This window comes from Urocampus carinirostris, chromosome 17, assembly GCF_059441175.1.
Source record: "Urocampus carinirostris isolate Australia breed hairy pipefish chromosome 17, RoL_Ucar_1.0, whole genome shotgun sequence".
Taxonomy (NCBI): Eukaryota; Metazoa; Chordata; class Actinopteri; order Syngnathiformes; family Syngnathidae; genus Urocampus; species Urocampus carinirostris.
In genome coordinates, this window is record NC_142365.1 from 2,274,699 (window position 1) to 2,290,487 (window position 15,789).

Sequence of the window (15,789 nt, forward strand, 5' to 3'; positions counted from 1 at the left end):
GCAATTAGGGAAAAAAACACTGGACCGGGTGTACAGTAAGATCAAACATCTAGTCGGCCATCTCTGTCTGTCCCTCACCCCCTCCGGAGGAAAACAAAGCCTATACAACAAGGACAGTACAAACATCTTCTTTGTTCCTTTATCTCTTTGTTTTCTTTATCTTCACTGTAAAATGTGGAACTGGAGTGCCACGTCCAATTTCGTTGACACAATATATTCAACCCATGTTGTAACTATGACAATAAAGGTATATTCTATTCTATTCTATCTGCCAGTCATGTGGCTGTTCTTTGATTAACCCAGGAGATTTAATAAAAAGAAAGGGGTTGGGAAAGGGCTTTTAGAGCAGGTTAGAATTTCTTATCTGAAGTTCGGGCTCTCTCCCCTGTTCTCTCTGCAAATTCAAAATCCATTGATGTCTTTTCTCCTTGTGGAGTGTCTACTCAACTTAAAATGTATCACTCAAACCACACCATTTTCCTTCTCCATTTTGACCAGCCTTTTAAAAGGTTTTACCGTTTTTTAGGGGTACCCTTAGCAGCAACATGGCGGATAATCGTGTCAGCTCCCGTGAGGTGAGCCTTGTGTTATAGAAGATAAATACAATGTTTTTGAATAGCCAATCACATTTATGTTATTTTTGTTTATGATTCAAAATAATACAGTATTGTTTTAAAAAATGTTTAACCACTAGGGGGCGCTAAATAATACACAATGTCCTTTGAATTTAAACCCTCCTGATTCCCACTCGGAATCTTCTACAGATATACAATTACCGTAAAATCGGAAGCCATGACTTCCCCCCCCCAGCTTTCAAGCATGCGGCTTATACAACAATGCAGCAAATTGATGCATTTTTCTAAAGGCCGCCAGGGGGCGCCCAAGCAATAAGGGTAAGTGGCGCAGTGGTTAGCGCGTGTGGGGCACAGTTCTAAGGTCTTGGGAACTTCCTGTGTGGGTTCAAATCCAGCTACCGGACTTCCTGTGCGGAGTTTGTATGTTCTCCTCGTGCTTGCGTGGGTTTCCTCCGGGCACTCCGGTTTCCTCCCACATTCCAAAGACAAGCATTTCAGGTGGATTGGCCGGTCCAAATTGTCCCTAGGTGTGAATGAGCGAGCGAGTTGTCTGTCCCTGTGTGCCCTGCGATTGGCTGGCAACCAGTTCAGGGTGTCCCCTGCCCACTGCCCGATGATGGCTGGGATGGGCTCCAACACCCCCGCGACCCTAGTGAGGATAAGCGGTGCAGCTAATGAGAGATGAGATAAAAAAGTGGGGCAGCACGGCGGAGCAGTGCTTAGCACGATTGCGGCACAGTTCTGAGGTCATGAGATTGAACCTCCTGTGCAGAGTTTGCATGTTCTCCTCGTGCTTGCGTGGGTTTCCTCCGGGCACTCTGGTTTCCTCCCACATTCCAAAAACATGCATGTCAGGTGGATTGGCCTAACCAAAATCAAATTGTCCCTAGGTGTGAATGAGCGAGTGAATTGTCTGTCCCTGTGTGCCCTGCGATCGGCTGGCAGCCAGTTCAGGGTGTCCCCTGCCCACTGCCCGATGATTGCTTTGATGGGCTCCAGCACCCCTGCGACCCTACTGAGGATAAGCAGTGAAGCTAATGAGATGAGATGAAACCGTGCAGGTTGACAGGTATGTCCGGAAATGAAAATGTCCCCTGGTCAAAGTTTCTCGGAGGTAGAGCGAACGGAGTGAAAAGGTGTTGTGAAAGGATAGTGGGATTGTGGACGCGTTCTTAAGGATGGGCTGGGCACCCGTATGATGCGGCAGGGGTAAACCAGTGAAAGCTGTCGGGACAAAAGATTGTGTCGTGTTACCCTGAGCCGAGTGACATGGCCGCTTTCTGGTGTCCCGTTTCATCTGGAGGGACGAAAGCATGACCAACTTGGGTGCCGAGGTGCCTAAATTTTCAGTGTGTTTTTTGCTATTTTTTTCCCTTTTATTTTCTTTGTTATTGTATGTGTGTGTCTCGCTGTCGGTCACCCCTCCTGAGGGATATGACCAAGGTAGATAGATAAATAGAGCGAAGGAGCTGGTCCTTCACCACCAGGTGATCTTGAACTCGTAGACGGGCCTCTTGCAGTAATAGTGATTGACGAGGTGCTTGTCGCAGACGCCGATACACTGCTGCTCGGCGGCGATGCCGCGGCCGGCCAGATCGTCCACGATGCAGTGCAGGAGGTCGTAAACGTCGGCCACCGCCTCCCAGGGCCCGAAGGACACGTCCACTTCGCAATGGTGCTGGAAGAGCTTGGCCTCGCCCTCGGCCCGCTCCGGGCGCAGGACGTCGAAGAGGGGGCGCTCGTAGGGCGTGATGGGCATCTCCTCCTTGTACACGCAGACTTTCAGCTTAGCGAAGCGCGCCTTCCTCTGCGTGGCGCGAAGCTTGGCGATCTCCACGATGCGCTCCAGGTTATCTGCCGGGATAAGATCCGCATTTTGAAAAAGCACACATTTCGCTACTTCGCGTTTCGCTCTTTCCCGGATTTCGAATCGGAGCCATTTGGTCTTTATAGTCATTGTTATCATTGTATCGTGTTTTGTGAAACCAGGGGTGTCGCCATTTTTCAGAAAGCGGGGGGCAAATTTGGTGAACTGAAGATGTGTGATAGCCAATGTTCCCTATGATTTTCCTTACGGGTCTGAGCATTCACACAAAGTCGGTGAGCAACGCTTAAAACAACAGTGAGCAAAGGCAATCCCAAGTGGCGCAACTAAATCATGATCAAACATGTCCAAAACTTGACATTTTGCTGAGTTTCCGGCAAAATTATTTTTCAATTTTGTATGAATTGACTCGTGTACTAGGTAGTTCGGCCTACAAACATCATTTGTTTTTACAATTCTTTCACAAGATTTCCATTTTTTTCCCCCTGGTATCTTTTGTCACATAATACTAACATTTTTGGGGGGCTTATTGAGTCGGTTGCACGATACACAACTGTATTTAATAACATTCTTTTAGTGTAAGAACAATGTTGGCAACAAGATTGACTTGGTATCATTGGAAATTATTCGAATGTAACACAAACTTTTTCTTCTTTTTCGCTTTTTTTTCCAATTATATATTTTTTTAATTCCTTTAAATAAAATCTCATTGTGTTGATTTTTTTTTCCTAGTTCTTACTTTTTTTCTTTTTGTTCTGCATTTACTTTTTTTACTTTGTTTCTTTCTTTTCTTTTTTCTGGCTTTTTTTCTGAATTTTTCCTTCTGTTTTCTCTTCCTTTTGTTTATTTTTTTCTCAGATTTTCACTTCTTTTTCATTATGGTATTTTTTTTCTTTTTTGTTCAATTCCCCCTTCCTTTAAGTCATTTTGTGCACAATTTTACATAATATTTGGTCGTGTAGGGATTAAAGAAACAAAAACAACCTGAAGAGCCGGTTGGGACCCGAAAGAGCCGGTTCTTTTTAGTGAGCCGAGCCGAAGAAGCCGGTTCTCGAAAAAAACTACTCAACTTCGTTCGACTTCGACATTGACTTCAAAATACCGCATTTAGAAAACAGCGTCAGGGGAACCCGTGTATTTTTAACTTCATGCACTGTAACTTTGACTTAATTCGCTTTTTAATTAGCAATTTCGAACCCTGATTTTTGTAAGCTGGCTAGATGTTCTTGTGCGCTGAGAATGTGCGGGCAGTGCGCGATTGCGCACGCGCGCAGCTTCGAGGGAACATTGGTGATAACTGACTATTCAGCCTGGCAATTTTTCAACACTCTTAATAAATTCAGCCTCCGTCAAAGGTCTGCAGTGCTTGGCGATCAGTGTCACCGACTCATGGCATTTTCGTTTGACTTCAGACAGCTTCCAGTTGCTCAACCTTTTCACAGCGTTCCTTTCCACTTAGCGTATTTTTATGGCTACAGTGATGCGTAATGAACGCATGTTGCAGAGATGCAATCGTGAATAAGGGGAGCAATTGGTGACAATTGAAAAGGTATGCAATAGAAAGATTGTTGATAATACGTAAGCTTTTACTGTATACTTGAAATGAAAGTTACTGTAACTTTAAATGAACGTACACAAACACACAAAATTGAAAGGACAATTTTACATTTTTTTGCCCGCTGCAATAGTTTGCATGCACAAACTGGACGAGCTGATGTTGGCAGTAAGCAGTTAAAAGTGGTGAGCCGCCTCTAGTGGTAGCCTCCGGGACTGCTTCGTATGGCGGGTAAGATTCTTGTCGCGAATAAAACTCGTATACCAAAATTCTCTGGTTTAGAGGTGCTCGTATAAAGATGTACCACTGTATGTATAGAATGGTTAAAAAAAGGTTCTACAAATAAAACTGTGTTGATTTGGTGCCACTCTTGTCCCTCGTGTCCTGAACATTCACTCTTCCGGGAAAAAATAGGATTGACTTGCTATTTTTATCAGGTTTTTATTTCATTTATTAATATATCAAATTTAAGGAAAAAAGCCGTATTGTATTCTGAGTTTTTTTTAATGCATACTGTCAAATGTAGCTTGATTCCGTTTATTTATAGATAAAAAAGACAACGTCTACATGTATGCATGTGTATTTATCACCGCTATCCTAAAAAGACTTCTCTAAAAATTTGTTGTCATTCATTATCATTTGGATAATTGGAATGTTTACAAAAAAAGCCCCGAATTAAGATACCTGTATGCCATTTTGAAATGGCAGCAAAGAAGTCAGGTATGCCAGCATTATGTTTTTTTTTTCCTTACTGAAGGATTTTATACATTTGACTATAAAGGATTTTATACGATTGACTACAAATGACATTTAATGCAAAAGATATTCACTGACTGGGCTGTGGTGCGAGGTCAAGGCACCCTGGTGGAAAATGTTGTTTACAGGAACAGCGGGAACGGGACGTAAGGCTGATAAGATATTCTACGGCTTTTGAAACGTTTCAATGACAATTCTATTTTATCATGCCAAAGCTTACCTTTGTAGTATGGCAGCAAGTCAAGGAAGGCCTGCCGCACTTTCTCGCCGGTGAGCGGCTGCATGTCCTCCAGACGCTCCAGCAGGGGGCCGATGGAGTAGTATTGAGCCTCTCGGTGCACCGCCCTCACTCGCTCGTGCTGGGGCAGTTCGCCCTCGCGCAGGAAGTTCAGGATGTCCCTTAGAGAGAAATGAAAAATGTCCCTTTTGGTCTAGTAATGATCCAAGATCCAAGAAGAAATCTACAGGTTCGAGAGTGTTCTCTATTCGGGCCCTGTGGAAATCTCTTACCCCTGAGATTGGATCTGCAACCTCAGTGGAAATGTTTCAATCTAAGCTTAAAACACACTTCTACTCTATAGCATATGAATAACTTATACTTTATGTTGATAATATGTGTGTATCATTTGCTTTCAAAAGTTGTGTTTGAAATAGCTCCAAGTAAATCAGTCAAGAGTGCCAAAATGGAATATCCTTTTTGTTTATCTTCCAGTCTATTTTTGGTGTTTGTTCTGATAAACTTTGAAATGTTGGCTGGTGGCATTATGGTTGGAAGATGCGCCGGTGGTTTGAGTGTCCACTTCCTTGTTTTGGAGTGGTGCATTTTGGGAAATGTAGTGTCGAAGGCCAAGGATATTCATGTGCTATTTTTAAATTGGTGCTGAATTCATGGTTAAATGAATTCTTAGATTATATAATTTATATCTATATGGGTGTATTTATTTATATGTGTATCCACAAGCATTTATTTATATGTAATAACCCATCCATCCATTCATTATCTGCACCGCTTATCCTCAGTAGGGTCGCGGGGGTGCTGGAGCCCATCCCAGCTATCTTCGGGTAGTGGGCAGGGGACACCCTGATTTGCTTGCCAGCCAATCGCAGGGCACTCAGAGATAGACAGCCATTTACTCCATCCATCGATTATCTCTACCGCTTATCCTCAGTAGGGTCGCGGGGGTGCTGGAGCCCATCCCAGCAATCATCGGGCAGTGGACACCCTGAACTGGTTGCCAGCCAATCGCAGGGCACTCAGAGATAGACAAAGATTTACTCCATCCATCCATTATCTGTACCGCTTATCCTCAGTAGGGTCGCGGGGGTGCTGGAGCCCATCCCAGCTATCTTCGGGTAGTGGGCAGGGGACACCCTGATTTGCTTGCCAGCCAATCGCAGGGCACTCAGAGATAGACAGCCATTTACTCCATCCATCGATTATCTCTACCGCTTATCCTCAGTAGGGTCGCGGGGGTGCTGGAGCCCATCCCAGCAATCATCGGGCAGTGGACACCCTGAACTGGTTGCCAGCCAATCGCAGGGCACTCAGAGATAGACAAAGATTTACTCCATCCATCCATTATCTGTACCGCTTATCCTCAGTAGGGTCGCGGGGGTGCTGGAGCCCATCCCAGCTATCTTCGGGTAGTGGGCAGGGGACACCCTGATTTGCTTGCCAGCCAATCGCAGGGCACTCAGAGATAGACAGCCATTTACTCCATCCATCGATTATCTCTACCGCTTATCCTCAGTAGGGTCGCGGGGGTGCTGGAGCCCATCCCAGCAATCATCGGGCAGTGGACACCCTGAACTGGTTGCCAGCCAATCGCAGGGCACTCAGAGATAGACAACCATTTACTCCATCCATCCATTATCTGTACCGCTTATCCTCAGTAGGGTCGCGGGGGTGCTGGAGCCCATCCCAGCAATCATCGGGCAGTGGTCAGGGGACACCCTGAACTGGTTGCCAGCCAGTCGCAGGGCACACAGGGACAGACAACTCGCTCGCTCATTCACACCTAGGGACAATCTGGACTGGCCAATTCACCTGAAATGCATGTCTTTGGAACGTGGGAGGAAACCGGAGTGCCCGGAGGAAACCCACGCAAGCACGGGGAGAACATACAAACTCCGCACAGGAAGCCCGGTAGCTGGATTTGAACCCATGACCTCAGAACTGTGCCGCACACGCACTAACCACTGCGTCGCCGTGCTGCCCATATGTAATAACATTTAAATTTAAAAAAAATTATAGCATTAAGTTGATTTCCAGCTACAGGTTAAATGTTAACTCATCGGAAACCTTTTAAGGTTGAAGGCGACCGCTCGCTCGTTCGGAACCCTTTTAAGCCGGGGGAAATCAATCGAAGCCTTATCGTTGCAACCCTAATGCAAAACAGATGCGACTCACCCGAAGTAGGCGCCGTCCCGGTCGATAAAGAAGCGTCCTTCGGCGTCGCGCGGGATGTGATGGCGCCCGCTGAACATAGCGGCTAGCATGGTGTCGTCGTAGCGCTGTAGAGTGGACAGCCGTGTGGTGAAGTGGGAACCGCCCACGTTCAGGGATATCACTTCAGGAAACTAAATAATAAACAGAAGTTTATTATGAGGTATTGTAAGGTTTTAACATTTACTATACTGAAATCTGACTCCGAAGACACTTAACGTGTCTTGTCTAATTCCTTGTAGTTGTAGTCTAAAGTCAGGGAAATTATTGAGCCAAGCACTGAATATAGTCCACATATTAATTTATTTAGCCGAATCAAATAGTTGAACAACGGGGCTTCCAGGGTCGCCCACTTTTATGACACATGGCGATGAAATGTTCACGCCCCATGATCAATCCTCTGGCTGATTGGTCCGCGCCGTCATCGTTGCAAATTTCCTAAACATGATTGAAGAATGGGAGAAGGGTGATAAGTCATAGCCCTACCCCCCAGGCCAGGTGAGAAGTCATTATTATATGCACAGACAGAAACCAAAGACACATTCCAAAGCATAGGGGTTTAGACACCCTTCTTAAGAAATGCATTCAAGGCTGAGGTCAAACTTAGGACAAGTATTTTTGAGTATAAGTGGAATAAAACAACGTATAAAATAGTATATAACCTCAGTATGCAATACATACAATGAATTGACACCTAAGCTAATTCATTTACCTTAGCTATGATCATTAAAAAACTCGCAACACTGAAGAACTTGAATTTGTTACTTCTTTTCCAAATGATGACAGTAATAGGCCCGCTAATCAGCAATTTCGTTTAAGGTCGATGTGCATACATGCCGACTTTTTTATGATAAAAAGCAGTAGATGTTGAGAATGAACAAATTTGTTTAAAACCAGATGTGGCAATTTTTTACCAACATGGAAATCGAATGCAATCGTTGGAGCGGAAAGAATTAGGGTCGCTGTAGATTTAAATACAAGTCCCGAGTCAAGATATTTTTGGTGGTTTGAATTTAAAATTTAAAAAAAAGATAAGCATTTTTAAAGGTTGAAAAGCAATAGTCTAATGCATAATACAGTGGTGTTGGTCCGACTACTAGATATCACTGTATTGTGTCGTGCAACCGAAAGCGAGTGCTAAAAGGGACAATGGGGAAATACAAACAACAGAGACTCCAAGTGATCAAACCGTACCCTTTTCTTCCCTTTTTTTTTTGCATCCCCCGAGCAGAAAGATGGCGGTCAATGCAGTCAGCTCTTAAGTGAGGTTAATGGTAGGAAAAAAATACAAATGTGTCAAACTACACTGAACGTGTATATCAGTGATTTTCAACCGCTGTGCCGCGAGGAATGATCCAATGTCACTTTTTAAACTTTAAAATGTTATAAAACATTTATGAATCATTTTCTGCTAAAATGATGTCATTGTCAAGTGTCTGTGCTGTAAAAACTGGGGGTATTTATAAATGAGCAGGGTTGGGTAGGGTTACTTTAACTTGATTACTTTCAATGACTTTTGGATGACTCCAATACCAAATATGCTAATAAAAGACAAAAGAAACTAAATAGGAATCAAATGATGACTCACAACACGTGGTAAGCTTTCTCTCCTGGCTTTGATCTGTTTGATCTCCGGCAAAACGAACATCAAATGCGACAGAAACAAAATAAAAATCAATCCAAACAGCTTGCCGACATCATTTTTGCCGTTCCATGTATTCCCTTACTCCCCAAGCCTGCACAAAATGGAGTCATTTGATTCATATTTACTTTCTTTTGTCTTTTATTAGCATATTTGGGATTGGAGTAATCCAAAAGTCATTGAAAGTAATCCAGTTAAAGTAACCCTACCCAACCCTGTAAATGAGATTGTAATTAAACATACTAATCAGTGTCATTTTATAACATTTTTGGTGAGTGGTGTGCCGCAATATTCTTCCAATGAAAAAAATGGTGTGTACAATAGTTCATATATCAATCAATCTTGTTTTTTGAACAAATTAAGTTTATTTTAACATTAAGCGGCACTCAGTCCCTCAGTTTTCACGATTAGCAGGGCTCGGTCCATAATTGTTCAGTTGTCATTGGAAAATCATCCAAATGAAACCTATTTGACTTTTAAGTATATTGACTGCTGAATGTGTGAAATAGAACGATTAAGAAACTAAAAATCAAGAGAAGAGATTAAACTGCCATTTTTAGGCTTGTAGTCTGGACAGTCGAGCAAAACACTCTTCACGTGACCGATGTTGACCAATCACAACGCGAGACCCCAACCACAAGCTCAACCTATGGCGCTTGGTTATGACGTCATCCGTAGTCCGTAACCCTAGGTTACCAGCACTTCTACGAGAGAAAACCATCTTTTCAAATTGAAATGTCGATTTAGCCGACGACCTCCTACCTCCTGCTCCTGCCCGGTGTCTAGCGGGCAGCGTGAGATTTTTCCCCGGTTGACGCAGACCATGGCCGGCTTCTGCGACTCTTGGTCGGCCATGGCGTCGCTGGCTTTCTCGGCGTCGCCCGCGGCCGAGAAGACCACCATGACTTTGGGTAAGGGGAGCGCCCGCCGCTCCTGGATGAAGCGCCTCACCCGAGTGGTCGCCGCCGGAAGCAGCAGCGGGCTTCGGGACGGAGACTGCCGCTCCCCGCCGCCCTCGGAGCACTTGGAACCGCACGCGCCATTCTGTTGCATGCGCGCGGACGACCGATGGCGAGCATCGACAGCGACGCTGCGATGGATGGCGAGAAGGTCGTCTCGAGGCTTCGCGGATGCACCGAACTGTCATTCGGTGCAGGAGCGCTAACGTTCGACTGGGCCGCCCGGGTACGAGTTGGATCGATGCTAGCTTGGAGGGAGGGGGCGTGTTTCCGTCTGCCTCCTTTCGAGTGGCAGCACGGTGGAGGAGTGGTTTGCGCGTCCGCGGCACAGTTCGGAGGTCATGGGATCGAACGTGCAAAGTCCTGTTCTCCCCGTGCTTGCGTGGGTTTCCCCCGGGCACTCCTATTTACCGCACATTCTAAAACAGGGGTGTCAAACTCACTTTAACTCGGGGGCCACACGATAGAACAAACATTCTGTCGGGAGCCGGACTAGTAGATTCAAGAGAAAGAAAAAGAGATAAAGAAATAAGAGAAAGACGGAGGGAAAAGGAGAGAGGGCGGGACAAAGAAAGAAAAAAAGAGAGAAAACAAAAGATAAAAAGTCGTGAGAAAGGGGGAAAAGAAAGGGAGAGGAAGAAAGAAATCCAAAGAGAAATAGAAAGACAGGAGAGAAAAGAGAAAAAAAAGTGTGAAGGGTAGGAAGAGAGAAAAGGAAAAAAGGAAGTTAGAGCAAATAGGTTAAAAGACACAGAGAGAGAAAGACAAGGAGGAACAAAGAAAGAGAAAAAGAGAGTGAAAGAGACAGATACAGAGTGGGAGAAAAGGGGTGGAAAAGAAAGAGAGAGAGAGAAAGAAATACAAGTACAGTGTCTTTGTTCTAGGGACCTGGCTTTTGCAACATCAAGTGGACATATTTCAACCTGCAGCTTGTTTTTCTCTTGCGCTTCTCTGAGTGTTGTCTCACGGGCCGGATTCAATCCCTATGCGGGCCTGAACTGGCCCGCGGGCCGCCTGTTCGACACCTGTGTTCTTAAAACATGCATGTCAGGTGAATTGGCCAGTCCAAATTGTCCTTAAGTGTGAATGAGCGAGTGACTTGTCTGTCTCTGTGTGTCCCCCGACTGGCTGGAGACCAGTTCGGGGTGTCCCCTGCCCCCTGCCCGAAGACAGCTGGGATGGGCTCCAGCACCCCCGCAACCCTACTGAGGATCCGCAGTACAGATAATAGACCAGGGGTGGCGAATAGGTTTGACACAAAGAGCCGAAATTTTTAACTGTGAGAATCAAAGAGCCACACCACACACAAACACACACAATTCAAAACATATTATTTCCCATAATACTCCTCTACTTGCAATACATCAAGTATTGTTCTTGTGTTGATTTCAAGGAAAGTGTCCACCCTCAATACACACACAAAAAACCCTAAACATGAAACAAGGCAAAGAGCCACAGTATATAGAATAGAATAGACCTTTATTGTCATTGTTACTACATGGCTTGAATATATTGTGACAACGAAATTGGACGTGGCACTCCAGGTCCACATTTTACAGCGAGGACAAAGAAAACAAAGAGATAAAGGTACAAAGAAGATGTTTGTACAGTCCTTGTTGCATAGGCTTTTTTTTTCCCTCCGGAGGGGGGGGTGTGAGGGGGTGAGGGACAGACAGAGATGGCCGGATCTAACTAGATGTTTGATCTAGAAAATATGAAAAGGCCACGTGTTCGGCACCCCTGTAATAGACGGATAGTTGGATTGGTCAATATGTTTTCCAAGGCATTCTATGTTGTTGACTTTCGCTGTATTAATTGACCAGGAAACTACCAAAACAAAAGGATTCGAAAAACCTCGACCAAAAAAGTCACAAAACTAACCAAGAAGAATAAATATTTAAAAAATGAACAAAGATTGACCAGGAAACAAAACAACCAAAACAAAATATAACAAAAATTGGACGTATTGGATGATTTGTGAATAATGTTCTTGGATCCCGGGCAGCACGGCGGTACAGTTCTGAGGTCATGGGTTCAAATCCAGCTACCAACCTTCCTGTGCGGGGTTTGCATGTTCTCCCCGTGCTTGCATGGGTTTCCTCCAGGCACTCCGGTTTCCTCCCACATTCCAAAAACATGCATGTCAGGTTGATTGGCCTAACCAAAATCAAATTGTCCCTAGGTGTGAATGAGCGAGTGAATTGTTTGTCCCCGTGTGCCCTGCGACTGTCTGGCAACCAGTTCAGGGTGTCCCCTGCCCACTGATAGCTGGGATGGGCTCCAGCACCCCACGACCCTACTGAGGATAAGCGGTGCAGATAATGGATGGATGGATCTTTTCATCGTCATCAGGACACGGCTTCCTGTTGTGTCTTGGCAAGTACAGTCAGGTGGTCTCCATCCTTCTCCAGGACGTTTTGGAGTAACGGGTTTTGCTCCCCTAGGTGAAACAGTTTATGGTACTGGTTTCCATGGTGACCAGTAGCAGGAGAAGCCGTCTAACCGATTCTAGATACAGCACCCTCATCATCTGGTGGCTGTTATTTACCCATGTAAAACTGACTGGGAGGTCGGTGGTTCGCGCCCCGGCCGAGTCATTCCTAAGACTTAAAAAGTGGTCGGCGGCGCCCTCTGTTGGCTGCGGCTGCATCGGCTCGCTACAACGGGTCAGGTGCAATCGACATTTCGTTCTGTGTGCATTGTTACACAGAATGACAATACAAGGAAATTATTACATAGAGCCAGACCTCGGTTTTTATTGGGAGTAAACCTATAAAAAGGGACCCACCAAAACTCGCCTTTTCGTGAATTGACCCGATTTGTTCGTAAACGACACATCACTCATTCAGATTGGTTGTTTTTTCTTCCGGGCACTCCGGTTTCCTCCCCCATCCCAAAAACATGCATGTCAGGTTCATTGGCCGGTTTGAATTGTCTCTAGGTACAAATGAGCCACTGCCTGGCAAGCAGTTCAGAGTGTCCCCTGCCCATTGCCCGAGAAAAGCGGGGATGGGCTCCGGCACCCCTGCGACCCTACTGAGGATAATGGATGGATGGAAATGAGGTATAAAAAGGCTTAAAAATCCTCAACTCATTTAACAAAATTTTAAATAGTTTCATTGGGTTTTAAATAGTTTTATACAGTGTTCAAATCTCAATGCAGTTGTTTGTCATTTGTATCATAGTTTATAAATTGTTTTGATAATGTTCGTTTTGTATTTTTATTAGCTTTTTTCAGTTTGTATATTTTCAATTGTAAAAAATAAAAACAGGAAAGGGCTGTGAAAAAACAACAATTACAAGTTTTTGAACATTTATACAAGTTAAAAAGAAGTGCATTGACATTTTAACACTTTATGCAAAAGTCAATGAATAAATAACTATACATAATTCAAAATCAGCATTCAGGGGATATTTTAAGCCTTTTTTTAAAAAACGTGTGTAAGCTCTTTTTAAACAAGGTTTTATTTTATTTGCAGATCAGGGTAAATGAATAACTATGTATGTAGGTGTATATGTATGTATATGTGTATGTCAGTCTAGGCTAAAAAAAAATCAATGTTTCAGTGCTATATTTTGTATGTTTATGGTTTATAAAAGTATGTTTAAGGCTTGTATAAGTAACCTGTATTGTTTTGTACTAAAAAAAAAAAATATATATAAAATAATATCCTCTATAAAAGATAGAGTTGTTTAACTTACTGTTGGAAGATGGGCTTCAAGACGTCCTCCTCCGTGGTACAAAGTGGCAGAAAAACGGCGTTCCGACCATTTTCTCAACCGCATCAAGCTTTCTTATTCCACTTTTGTTTTACACCCACCATATTGAATGGATGCTAGAGATATTAAAAAAATAAAACGATCTTCGCGCGATAGCGATACAGTACACGTTATGTTTTGAAGAGTTAATAGAAAAAAAAAAAACTTGTAAAACACTGTGCAAAAAATAAGAATTGCACAGTTTGTTAGCTTTAAGATCCATAGTTTGCATTCTTCCTTGTCCTTTGTAGAATTTGTTTTCACTGAACTACACAATTTACCTTAACGGGCAAATAACGGCCGGACCCAAGATTATCATCCGTATAATTCTTTCTCCGAGCCATAGGTTCCCCACCCTTGCACTAAATATTACACACTGTCCCTTTAAAGAACCATTGCCAAAGTTGAACAGTTTTCTGTATTATACTGCCCCCACGTGGCCAAAATGCACACACCAGAGGAAGTACTTATGTCCAGTGCATTAAGCCCCCAAAAAACGGCTTCAAGTATTTCTGTTCTATTTAATCATAGCAACACTGCTTTTATTTTTAATAATAGTGGAGGTAATGCTAAAACAAAGAAACAAACAGATTTGGGATCGAATCCCGGCTCCTCCGTGTTACATGTGGAAGTGTCCTTGGGTAAGACACTGAACCCCTGATACCCCCAATAAGCAGGTTAGCGCCTTACATGGATGCAGGGCCGCTATTGGGAAATGTGAAGCACATTGTAAAGCGCTTTGGGAAGTCATTGACTTGAAAAGCGCTGTAGAAATGCATTTCCTTTTCATTTCATTGTAGAATAGAATATGCCTTTATTGTCATTGTTACAACATATATTGTGAGAACGAAATTGGGCGACTCCAGTTCCACATTTACAGTGAGGATAAGGAAACAAAGAGATAAAGGAACAAAGAACTAACTGTCTTTGTTGTAAGTAGGCTTTGTTTTCCTTGGGGGAGGGGGTGATGATGAGGGGGGTGAGGGACAAACAGAGTTGGTGGATACAACCGGAATGTTTGATGTTTGATCTTACATTACACAATGTTTTGCTCAGTCCACATATTGAATGGATTTGGGAGTACAGTCCATGAACATGCCCGATTAAAGTCGCCGTCGACGATAAAGCTCCGTTGGGGTGTGCAAGCTGCTGTTTATTTATTTCAGTGATAGATTACAACGGCAATAAAGCCACCAATCAAATGTTTTTTCTTTAATCCTAAGTTTGACCTCAGCCTTGAATGCATTTCTTAAGAAGGGTGTCTAAACCCCTTTGCTTTGGAATGTGTCTTGGGTTTCCGTCTGTGCAAATGATAATGACTTCTCACCTGTATCCCGTTTTTCAAGTTAATCTGTTGTCAGAATTTTCTACTGCCAAAATCAGATCTTTCTGACATAAAGCATTGCCTAAGAATCAGTCTTACCATTGTATATGTTTTTTGTTAATGAAATAAAATGATCTGCATTTCTATAGCGCTTTTCAATCAATGACTTCCCAAAGCGCTTTACAATGTGCTCCACATTTCCCAATAGCGGCCTTGTATTGCAGCCATGTAAGACGCTAACCTGCTTATTGGGGGTATTAGGGGTTCAGTGTCTTACCCAAGGACACTTCTACATGTTTCTGTTAGACTTTTGCTTCCAAAATAAAACAGTTAGCCCATGAGGGTCCGAACGACATGCCGATTTTCCGGCAGCTCTTAGTATACACTGAAATATTTGCTCCTAAAATGTTGATTTATTTTGGGATATTAAAATCAAGTCACATTTATTTGTACGGCCCTTACTCTCAGAACGACACAGGTTAGGGTTAATCATTCTTGTACATTATAGTTAGCAGTGACGTGCGGTCGGGAGAAGGTGAGGCCCTGCTTCTCCTGTCAACATGAAAATAACACATTTATTAAAGTTCTTTTTCATTTCACTTCACAAAGTTTAGATTTTCTTTTTCAAAATAAATCTTTACATTATAAATACTATTAATACAACATATTACCATCAGCGAGTGTCTTCCGATGCAGTATGGCAAGCAATTCTTAGACCAAGGATTCAGATCTGGCATAAACTTTAGCCCCAAACAATAGAATTACCGTATTTTCCGCACTATAAGGCGCACCTAAAAGCCTTTATTTTTTTTCAAAAGCTGACCATGCGCCTTATAATACACTGCGCCTTATATATGGATCAATATTAAGTCGCAAAGTCTTGCAACTAAGGCAAGCAGCCGCCGACTAGATTCTTACTTTGCTGTCCACACAGTTGCCAGCGAAAAA

The 15,789-nt window shown here is 43.5% G+C and overlaps 1 protein-coding gene across 1 annotated transcript; it reads right to left on the reverse strand.

The window, feature by feature from the left end:
* Nucleotides 1-250: 250 nt before the first annotated feature.
* kctd7 (potassium channel tetramerization domain containing 7) lies at nucleotides 251-10,034 on the reverse strand. Its single transcript, XM_088321067.1, has 4 exons — nucleotides 9,562-10,034; nucleotides 7,122-7,291; nucleotides 4,932-5,110; nucleotides 251-2,429 (listed from the first exon to the last, which is right to left on the reverse strand). The coding sequence occupies exons 1-4, from the start codon at nucleotides 9,850-9,852 to the stop codon at nucleotides 2,053-2,055; spliced, it is 1,017 nt and encodes a 338-aa protein (XP_088177193.1). The 5' UTR covers nucleotides 9,853-10,034; the 3' UTR covers nucleotides 251-2,052.
* Between the last annotated feature and the right edge of the window lie 5,755 nt (nucleotides 10,035-15,789).

Bases quoted from the DNA above. Each gene is read 5' to 3' on its own strand.
- kctd7 (XM_088321067.1), bottom strand. From the start codon at position 9,852: ATGCAACAGAATGGCGCGTGCGGTTCCAAGTGCTCCGAGGGCGGCGGG. The intron at 7,292-9,561 runs GTAGGAGGTCGT...TTTATTATTTAG, and splicing joins ACACCGGGCAGGAGCAGGAG to TTTCCTGAAGTGATATCCCT. The intron at 5,111-7,121 runs GTGAGTCGCATC...TTTCTCTCTAAG, and splicing joins CGGGACGGCGCCTACTTCGG to GGACATCCTGAACTTCCTGC.